The sequence below is a fragment of the Aptenodytes patagonicus genome, chromosome 1 (genome assembly GCF_965638725.1).
Source record: "Aptenodytes patagonicus chromosome 1, bAptPat1.pri.cur, whole genome shotgun sequence".
Classification (NCBI taxonomy): domain Eukaryota; kingdom Metazoa; phylum Chordata; class Aves; order Sphenisciformes; family Spheniscidae; genus Aptenodytes; species Aptenodytes patagonicus.
In genome coordinates this window covers 7,873,242-7,884,002 of record NC_134949.1, presented here as the reverse complement: position 1 = coordinate 7,884,002, position 10,761 = coordinate 7,873,242, and the positions used below count along the sequence as shown (strand labels likewise).

Genomic DNA, 10,761 nt, shown 5'->3' with positions numbered 1-10,761 from the left:
TCCTATTTTATTGCATGCTAAATTTGTGCCTGTTGTTTATAAAGATGAAGAAGTTACTGGAATGCTTAGAATGAAACTGGATTTACATGAAAGAAAATATTTATTTTAGTACATATCATACTTACCAAGATTTTTATCCATAGTCATAACCTTGTGCCTGAGAGCCATTTTCTTTTACTGAAAAAGAAAACTTAGAACTTTCTGTGGTTTTTCATTTGAAAGAGCTAGGACTTAGCTTTCGCCCCCCCCCCCCCCACCGTGTGACATTTAAAGCATGCTCAGTGCTTTTTATTAAAATATCAATGGGTAGGCTAGAACTCATGGAGTTCTGCCAAATTTGGATCGATGCAAATGAGAGCAGTTTGTCCCATTGTGTCTCTGATATATTCGGTTTCTGTGATGGCCCACTTCTCTAAATACCACTGATGAGTAGAATGTAACTGTTCCTAAAAGACTGTAATCTCGTACTGATACAGTTTAATAAATCTTTGTGTGTCTCCAACTCAGGTGTTTGGGTCCTTCTCTTTGATATCTGTCTGGTTTGGTCCCCTCTTAACATCCGTTGCTGCAGCTGTTAAAGACAATTTCTGTGTGGTGGATTTTTAGATTTGAGTGGAACCCATTTGGTGTGGAGAAAAGGTTTTTTGTTGAATAATAGCATAAGAGAATTGGCACTAGTTGAATAGTAAAAACTCCTGATTATGTATTGTAAGTATTGACTGCGTAAGAGCCATGGTGTGGAATACACTAAACATTCAGGCTGCCTTAAATATGAGGTATATGGGGTCCTGTAATGACTTTGTTTCCTTTGTGTAACTCCTGAATGAATGCCTTGAAATCTCAGTGCATCCCATGTGATTGTTCCAGTTAAATGCTTCAATAGCCGGAAACCTCCCTTAATAAATTTCAATTTTTGCTTCTTACAGGATTTAGTGAAATACACTTACTTTCTGACCAGTGCAGAGAACACAGCCTTTAACTCAATTTCTTGTAGAAATTTTAAAAGATTTACAATGGTCCACAGAAGACGAGACATAACATTCAGTTAATAACTAGGCATAGTGACAGAATTCTGTCTGCAAGTGTAAACATACTATTTCTTAGACATACTTAAGTTTTACAGCCCACAGAATAATTGAGCCCATCTGCCTGATGAAGATGATTTAGAATTACAGGAATTTTGTATAAAAATGTTCTATCTTTTTGTAACTTGGTATAAAATCAGCTTTTGTGTTTTTTTTCCTGCCTAAATCTGCTGCATGTTTCCCAAATAAATAAGAACTGCTGTATTATGTGGCTTTAGTGAAAAATTTATATTGGAATTCTATATTAAATGATTCTTGTAGGCAAAGTATTTTCCTATCTGTTCGGTTGCATGTTGAAACCTGTTTAAAATTGTAATGCAACTCTTAAAAATGTTGGATTTGGCAAATGCACCCAAAAATCTAACAAGCCAAAAAGAACTTATTAAATTTACACTGATTTCTAAGCTGCTATCTTAGAAATTTAAGATTACGCTGTCTTCACTGCATTTCGTAATACGCATCCACACTGTTAGTGTATGTGCATCCAACAGTGTTCCCTTCCCCCACAAGCTAACACCCTCCTTCAGAACATAACATATTAGTGGTAGATTGGTATCTCTATAAAGAATGTGTTTGAATCAAGGATTAAAGAAAAGTCTTGGGTCATGCATTTAAAATTAAAGCAAGCTTTTTGTTTTAAATAGAAAGCAGTGCATTTTCAAAAGCATACTTAGTGAAGTTATGAAAAGAAGGTGATATTTTGGAGGTGACGAAACTACTCATGTCGTAAGTCTCACTAATTAATTAACATTGGCTGTCATTAACTTTGTATTTAACTTTTTCAAGAGGGGGCGTGTAGTGGATTTGCAGGTGTCTGCATTAAAGAGAATTTGCCGGGCACATCCTAAAAGGCCTCTGCGGTGGTATGGCATTGTTTAGCATGGCTTCGGCTGTCATCCCGTGATAAATCAAGGACATCGGGCGAGTACAGTGTCCCTGCAGCCAGTATCAAAGAAGCCTGCGTCAGAGGGCGTTGTCTCCTGCAGCAGCACTGTGCTTTCTCCACTGAGCTCACCATAAACTCCAAGTGGTCCCATCATACGTCGTATTTGATGTATCTTCAGCATACGTTGTAGTTCTGTCATTATTTATGTGTAAAGCAGTGATTTTTATAAGATACGGAGATTGTTTCCTATTCACACAGAAGAACCACCGCAGTTACCTGAGATTTTTTTTCTCACCTTTCGGTCACTAATTCATGTCTTCACGGGTTAGCACTCCTGTCCTGGTGTAAATGTATCTTGAAAGAACAAATTGGTTTGTTTCCTTCAGTTTTCTTGTATTTGTGTAGAATAAAAAATTATGTCCAAAATATACATTTGACTTTGACTTGACTCCTCACGTTCTTTGCAGTCAGTTTTCAGTTGAGGTCCAAGGCCATATCGATTAAAGTTGATGGGAAATTTTCCAGTCAAATCAAGGATTTGGCTCTTCCAAAGTTTTTACCAAAGCTTGGTTATGACTAGCACCTTTACTCAGAAAACTTGAGATATACTAAATCTCAAGTATCTGACACAGAACATTATTGGTTTTTTCTGGAGAGCCTGCACTTACTGTTGGGATAAACCGTTCTTGGGAGATTGGCAAAAAGTCATAAAACCCTGCTCAGTCCAGGAATTACATTGAGGAGTGCTTCTTAGGAAATCACAGTTCCTTGAACAACGTGCTGTGCGTAGTTTTTGGTGCCTTGTAAGGAGTACCTGGGAGCTCAAGCAGACAAGCGTAGACGTCTGACTTGATCAGAAGAATCAGTGCTGCTGTTAGATGTGGTGCCTCAGCTATTGTGTATTTAGTCCTGTTACAGCTCTGTTTGTATGGAAGTGTCAGGGTAGCAGTTACTGATTGTGGTGTATCTTCCTCCCCACCCTTGATGGAAATGCCAGGTTTGGATGTATGGACCCCTTCCATGCTGTAACATGGTAAACCAGAAAGGGAGAGAATGCAAATGGACAACACTAATTACTTTGTGTTTCTGACTTGGGAGCCTAATCTTACAAACATGCTCTTTGATTCTCAGCAAATCCTGAGTAACTGATGAAAGAATGGCCCAGCTTCGCTATCTCTCTATTCACTTTTCAGTATTCTTCCAATAAAAAGAAGGAATGGTCTTCTGCTGTGGATGGTGCTATAGTTTCTGCTGCTTCTAGATCAGGTTTAGGTGAAGTACATAATTGACATAACGTGTTTTATAAAAATAAATCTGCCTTTCAAGCCTTTATAGCGGTGAGAAGAAAAATGGGTGCTTTCTGATTATAGAAAAATAAATGTTTTCACTATATGTTCACATATAATTAAAGAAGAATCCTCCATGGCATTTCAAGTAACTTTGGGAATTTTTGCTACAGCACTCCCTGTAGTAAAAGTTATTCAGAAAGTACATACGAACATGAAAAAGAGTATCTGCTTCTTTTGGCCCTCCAGAATTATCCAATTTGTTCACTCCCAAAAAGTTAAATGAATAACTCAAAACTGAGTTGAACAAGTTACAGTCTGCTAATTTAGCTATAACACTTTGGATTTCTTTCTTCATGTTTTAGAGTTAAGGATGCTTCTTTTGGTTCTTAAAAATCAGTACTGTAGCTGTGCAGCAAACAACACTTCTAGTAAAGGATGGGGCAGAGGTTGTAAAACTCAGAAGCAGATGAATCCCAAGGAAGTTATTGCCTCCTACACTTGAATGTGGCAAGGAGCTGTTGGTGATGGTAGATATGAAAGTAAATTTGAGAACTCTCTGATTTAAAATGTCAACGGTATCTGAAATTTTTTACATGTTCAGAAGGGTAATATCACTTCATTCTAGGAATCAGTCACTGCGTGTGCTTAAAGATGTGCCAAATCTTCATCAAGCTTGAGAGGTGATAAGTAATTTTATTGAAAGACTGGCAGTAGTTTTATCCTTCCAAGAAAACACTGCTCTTGGGAATCTTCAATACCAAAGAACATGTTTTCTGATTGAAAATTAAATCATTTCCTGCTGAAGCAATATTGTTAACGTTATACCGGGGATTTAAAATCCAGGTTGTAAATTCCACTTACCTATGGGTATATGGGTATCCCTGCCTGGTACATGGAAGCTTTGTAATGTAATTGTGATTTTTTTTTTTTTTTTTTTTAAGCTATAGTCAATGATTTTTTAGCAACATAAGTTAAAATTGTTGATAACTTTTATTTTAAAGCCAAATTACTGTTACAAGTAATTTTTTTCTGTTGTTGACGTAGGAGAAAACACATAAGAAGGACTGACCACTTCAAGGAGAAGTAGATGATATTTTCTTTTTACAAAGCTCTGCCAAAGACAGTCACCAAACCCAGGTGTTCAAAACTGATGAGATCATTGCAAAGCTTCTGGGTATTTTAGATGTGATTTCATTTAGCTTCTGCAGCAGAAAAGGTTACATTTCTTTGTATTTGGTGGATTAGAACTTTTTTGTGGGGTTTTGTTTTATTTCAAAATTAGTAATAGTGCTAGTTTACATTGAAATTCTTATAAGCTTTGGGTTTCTTCGTAGTACTTTTACAGTGGAAATGAGATTATCAGAAGCACTTTGTATTGCCCTAGTTCGCTGACTTCAGTGTATACTGCTTATCCTGGATAACTTATTTTCTGAGGAACTTTTTTGCACTGGTGATTGCCTGCACCCAATTTTTCTGTTGCTCATGTTGTTTCAGTGGTAAAGAAAAAATACTAGCTTCGCAAGTTAGTTATATGCGTGGAAGGAGAATAAAACTTTGCAACTTAGCAATCTATAAATAGTGCACCTATGAGTAGTATGACACCACAGAATATTTCTCAGTCCTGACTAGCTTTAGGTTATATAACAGTAAAATTATTAAATGAGCAGTGGAACAAATATTAGTGAGACAAAAAATACCAGATGTGAAAAAGTAATAGCCTAGGTTTGTGTTTAAAAAAAATTAAAATAGTAGTACATTACAAATGCTCCTGAATAGGGAGTTTAGGTACTATTTTTAACTGGAAAAGCAGCTTTGAAGCTATCTGATGTTACCCCATGCGATGTATAAGTATGCAGGAAAAGTAAAGGCAGGTGAATGTCTTAAACCATGGAATTGTTCATGTGAAAGAACAGACAGACATTTGTCATTCTCTGCGGGAGTTTATGCTGGTTGTTTGAGAGAAAGGAAGCAGCATTATGGTCAAAGTGGCAGTCTGACTGAAGAAAAGTAATCTGTGTATTCCTCTTTCAGGTTTGAGTATGAGCACAGTTGAAGAAGAGTCTGACACAGTGACAGTAGAAACCGTGAACTCTGTGACTTTGACTCAGGACACTGAAGGGAACCTTATACTTCACTGCCCTCAAAATGGTATAGAATTGTATTGCATAGTATTTTTTCTTCTTTTTTCATTGATCCAACCATCACACTTCCCTGCCCCCAAATTCTATGAGCTACTTGGATTCAGCTTCCTGTGCTGTGATTTGTTCTGTTTCAGTTTAAAGAAGGCTAAGGGGTGAAATTAGGTGTAAATCAGAAAATTATGTATGTATGTGCCCAATAAGGATATAGCTGTTCTGATTTATTTCTGTGGAAATGGGTTCTTAGAACCAAGCATGTACCCAAATTTCTGTAGACTTAAGGGGTTGGTTTGTGTGTAATGGACTGTGGATGGAATTTACAAAGAAAATCTCACAGAAAATGTTTGTTGAAGAAAGCATGTAAACTGTTATTGCCCATAACTTACACCAAGTTCCCGGGCAGTAGTAAGGCATTGAGCCAACCTATGACATTTGCTTCTACCTTTTGTTTTCATCCACTTTGTTAACAGAAAGTAACCTGTGTATGTTTTTGTTGTTAGAAACTGATGAAGTAGACTCTGAAGACAGCACCGAACCTCCACACAAGAGGCTTTGCTTATCAGAGGATGATCAAAGCCTTGATGATTCCACTCCGTGCATTTCTGTTGTTGCAGTTCCAAGTAAGTTGTTTTAAGTTTATGTACTCTTGTAGCAAATGTTTCTGTTGGTAAAGGTTAAAAGTGGACTCTTTGGATCACATTAGAATATTTTGCATGTTTATTTTCAAATTTCATTAATATACTTAGGTATCATCTTTACTTCTCAGAGCCTTGGATGGTTTTGCAGCAATTGTTATCGATACAGTACTGGCAAAATAAACCTGCCTTACAGATAGAGCACTGCAGGCACAGGTGCATTGAATAAGTTGATGGATAAATGAATGAACAACAGACTAGATGCTCTCCTCCTGCAAATAGCGATTAGGGTTTTTTAATGATGAAACAGTATAGTTAGTATTTCTGTGTTTTGTAATATTCAGATGCATGGTCTTTTTAAGGTAGAGATTGTTGTACAAAAGGTAGGCTGAGTACTGAATTAGTCTTAAGGAAGTTGATTGAATATTAGATAGTTCAATATAATCTCCCAAAGGGAGGCAAAACCAGATCTAGCAAGTTAAAATACCAATTTGCAATACCTAGAGTGGCTGTTTATTTGGTGGAACTTAGTAGAAACTCCTTAGAAGTTGTGCTGGTTTTGGCTGAGATAGAGTTAATTTTCTTCATAGTAGCTAGTATGGGGCTGTGTTTTGGATCTGTGCTGGAAACAGTGTTGATAACACAGGGATGTTTTCATTATTGCTGAGCGGTGCTGACACACAGTCAAGGCCTTGTCTGCTTCTCACCCCACCCCACCAGCAAGTAGGCTGGGGGTGCACAAGAAGTTGGGAGGGGACACAGCCGGCACAGCTGACCCCAACTGACCAAAGGGATATCCCACACCATATGACGTCATGCTCAGCGTATAAAGCTGGGGGAAGAAGAAGGAAGGGGGGGACGTTTGGAGTGATGGCGTTTGTCTTCCCAAGTCACCGTTAGGCGTGATGGAGCCCTGCTTTCCTGGAGATGGCTGAACAGGTGTTGGAAGGATGGGAAGGAGTGAATGAATTCCTTGTTTTGCTTTGCTTGTGTGTGTGGCTTTTGCTTTACCTATTAAACTGTCTTTATCTCAACACACGAGTTTTTTCCCTTTTACCTTTCCAATTCTCTCCCCCATCCCACTGTGGGGGGAGTGAGTGAGCAGCTGTGTGGTGCTTGGTTGTCAGCTGGGGTTAAACCACGACAGTCTTTTCGGCACCCAACATTGAGATAAGAACACTTTAATAATTGAAATAAAATAATAATAGTAATAATAAAAAATTGTAATGAACAGGAAAACAACAACAGAGAGAGGAACAAAACCCAGGAAAAACAGGTGATGCAACCACTCACCACCTGTTGACTAATGCCCAGCCAGACCCCGAGCAGCAATCACTGCTCCCCAACCAACTCCCCCCAGTTTATATGCTAAGCATGATGTCATATGGTATGGAATATTCCTTTGGCCAGTTTGGGTCAGCCATCCTGGCTGTGCCCCCTCCCAGCTCTCGTGCACCTCCTCGCTTGCGAAGTATGGGAAGCTGAAAAGTCCTTGACTTAGTAGGAACACTGCTTAGCAACAACTAAAACATCAGTGTTATCACATTATTCTCATGCTAAATCCAAAACACAGCACTGTACCAGCTACTAGGAAGAAAATTAACTCTATCCCAGCCAAAACCAGGACAGAAGTAAAGGCATTATCGTGTTGAAGTTGAAGGAAAACTGGGGAAAAAGAATACAGACGAACAATTTGAACGTTGTCCTTTAGTAATTGGAAAATACTGAAGATAGGGATGGAAAGGAAGCATTAATACAGTACCAAATGTTTGCACCAAATCAAACACCTTTTATTTATATGTTTCACATTAGGTCTTAGTTACAGTCAAGCGTAAAACTGAAGGTTTCAAAAACGATATTGAAATTTTATGAAGAGGAACAGTTGATAATCATCTTGATGATTTTACTGTGTTAACAAATAAATACTGAATAATGCCTCTTTAAAATTTTCAGTGCAAAGGTAGCCATTTATAAAACCTGTAGCATGCATAAAAAATGTTACAGGGGTAAGGTATACAATTAACCTACCCATTCTGAAGTTTCAGAAAATGATCAGAGCTTTGAGGTGACCATGACTGCTACCACTGAGGTAGCTGAAGATGAGATTAACGAAGGAACTGTTACTCAGATTCAGGTACAGTAAAACTTCAAAATTGACCTATTTGATGTACATTTTTATTTAAATTGAAATGAAAAGGGAGACAAATAGCAGAAAGGGCTTATTAAATGAATAAGATTATTTTTAGTATGAAACTAATGTATTTGAGCACAGATCTTGTTTGTAAAATGTTGTTCTATAAAAGTGCAATTGAATCATTTTATATATGAAAGAGGTTATTTGTAGTGTAACTTCCTGGCCAAAGAGCAATACAGTAAACAGTAATAGGTGTAACCCTCCACTGATAATTACTTGCTCTGCATAGAAAACAAGTTTATCTGTTATTTCTGTCATTCTTTGGTTATAAATTAAGCTTTATCACAGGTCTAAATATGCTTTGTCTCGTCACCAGTCCTAACAGTTACATACAGTTCCTGCGGTGGGTGTACCATGTCAAAGTTCTAGATTGGAGATGCTGGACATAGTCCTCTTTCCACCAAAGCCAGTGAGACTATTCCTATTCGCTGTACATTAAACAGGATGAAGAATGTTATCTAATTAATTCTTACAACACCTATATGTTAAGATGCTAAATCTTCCTCAGGTGTTTTAAGGAAGGTGAATGTACTTTTAATGCCATATCTAAAAAGTGGCACTTTCTGAGCAGTCAGCAAGGTAACTAGGTGTGCTGGTTTCATTTTCCTTCAATTTATGCTTTCATGTTAAATGCAAGGTGATAGAAAGAACTGAAGATCTTACGGGATGATTTCATATTGGTCTTTTCAAGATTCTTCAGAATGAACAGCTGGATGAAATCTCCCCAATGGGCAATGAAGAAGTGTCAGCTGTTAGTCAAGCCTGGTTCACAACCAAAGAGGATAAGGATTCTCTAACAAATAAAGGTAGGATATTTCAGATGCAATTCTCCCACGCTGTAAAAAGGTACACTATTCCAAATGTCTCAGAACATTTTGCGGGTTGCATAAAGTAATCTCTTGTCTGGCTTTTTTAGTGAAGATATTTGAGAAGACTGATTCTAAAAGTGATGAGAGATCTAATGCATTAAGTCTTCACCATCCCTCTTACACTTTGTATGCAAGAAGAAAGTTGGAACTCCAGACACACTTGGAGAGGAAGAGGGACCATGTTTGCAGTGGTGACAGCGATTCTAGTGGCTGTGGTAGAGAACTGCTGTAGATAATGTGTGTCGGCACAGATGGGGCAGACAGTTGTGTTTGCTCCATTTGCACTTCTACCTGGTTAGGAGATGGGAAGCTGTGGTCAGAGGCGAGTACACCAGGAAAAAACGAATCTGTGCTCAGGCTAATACATACTGCTCCAAGTAGGGCTTATTAGTCTGGCTACTGTGTTGTGATTGGTATTAGTTTCTGGAATGGAGTTGCTTCAGGGAGAACAGGGAATTATGTAGATGAGGATCTACTGAAATAATCGCCGCTACTCCTAAAACTGCCACCCCATTGGCATTCCTCCCTTTCAAAATGTACCTGTGCAATCGTGTAGTAGTTGCTGAACTTTAGAGGGGTTTTTTTTTTCAGGGGAAGTACCTTTCTAAACCTAGAGAAACAACTTAGTGTGAAATGAAGACATGTTGTCTCTCCAATTTCCTCAGTCTCTCCACTATTTTTCTTATCCTGACCTTACCTCTTTGTAGGGAAAAAAACCCTAAAACCTCTTTCAGTCAGTCCAAAGCAACCCCCTTTTTTATTAGAAAAAAGTAATGGTTTTGTCTCACAGAAGCAAATGATCTCTTACCCAGTGAGTTCTACTCCAGAGCGCTGAGTGTAGTGCTGAGTCAGTGAAAAAATGTGGGTGAGGCATGCAGAACCTGGGTGTTGGATACGGATAATTCAGAGAAAGGGAGCTGAGCAACTCTGTCAATGACCATTTTGCTCACTGTTCCTGAGTGTGCACTAACAGTTGCTTCTAACAGCCAATAAATAATTTCTCCCCGTTTTCTCTGTCCTTCCTATTTATTAGATTTATAGGGCCTCAAAGCTATTTAGTGTTCAGTCCAAGGACTGGGGCAGAGATGGGATAGCAAAGAGATCCCTTTGCATCACAGCGCTGAGGCAGCTGGGTAGAAGTAGTGAGAAATCATATTGCTGCAGTTGCTGTGCCCAAGGGTGAGAAGAAGCACAGAGACCATGATCTTTTCAGTAGCCAGTGGTAAAGGACTTTGGTTGGGAGCAGCACATTGTCAGCTGTGACTGGTATGTACGAGTGACCTGGCAGAGAAATTACTGTTTTCATGTGACTTGGTGGTGTCATGTTTGATGTGTCTTGTTAAATATATTAGAAACTTACTGCATTTGCAGCTGTCTCACAGGCATATCAAGTGACCATATATCACAAGTGGCATTTACAGTTGTGAATGAACGAGGGCACTAAATCTGGTGTTTCTAATTAAGAGATTAATAATTTGAGGAAGACATTTCCAGTAAAATATGCTGAGAAAAATATTTGCGAATCCATACTAGCTGAACTTTTCTTGGGGTCTCCGTGTTTTGTCACAGAGATCAGCTGTGGAGGAATCCCAGTATGTGTCTCCTTTACAGCAGCTAGGAGTTTGATGTGTGTTGCCTGAGCGCATATTTTTGTAGCAGTCTCCA

At 38.4% G+C, this 10,761-nt stretch overlaps 1 protein-coding gene across 1 annotated transcript in view; it reads left to right on the top strand.

The window, feature by feature from the left end:
* The window catches only part of DMTF1 (cyclin D binding myb like transcription factor 1), a 32,184-nt gene that overhangs the window by 1,708 nt on the left and 19,715 nt on the right, over positions 1 to 10,761 (top strand). The window contains exons 2-5 of the mRNA XM_076357668.1: positions 5,292 to 5,408; positions 5,899 to 6,018; positions 8,073 to 8,167; positions 8,919 to 9,033. Coding sequence (XP_076213783.1) covers positions 5,300 to 5,408; positions 5,899 to 6,018; positions 8,073 to 8,167; positions 8,919 to 9,033 — 439 coding nt within the window. The 5' untranslated portion in view covers positions 5,292 to 5,299. The remainder of the gene's footprint in view (positions 1 to 5,291; positions 5,409 to 5,898; positions 6,019 to 8,072; positions 8,168 to 8,918; positions 9,034 to 10,761) is intronic.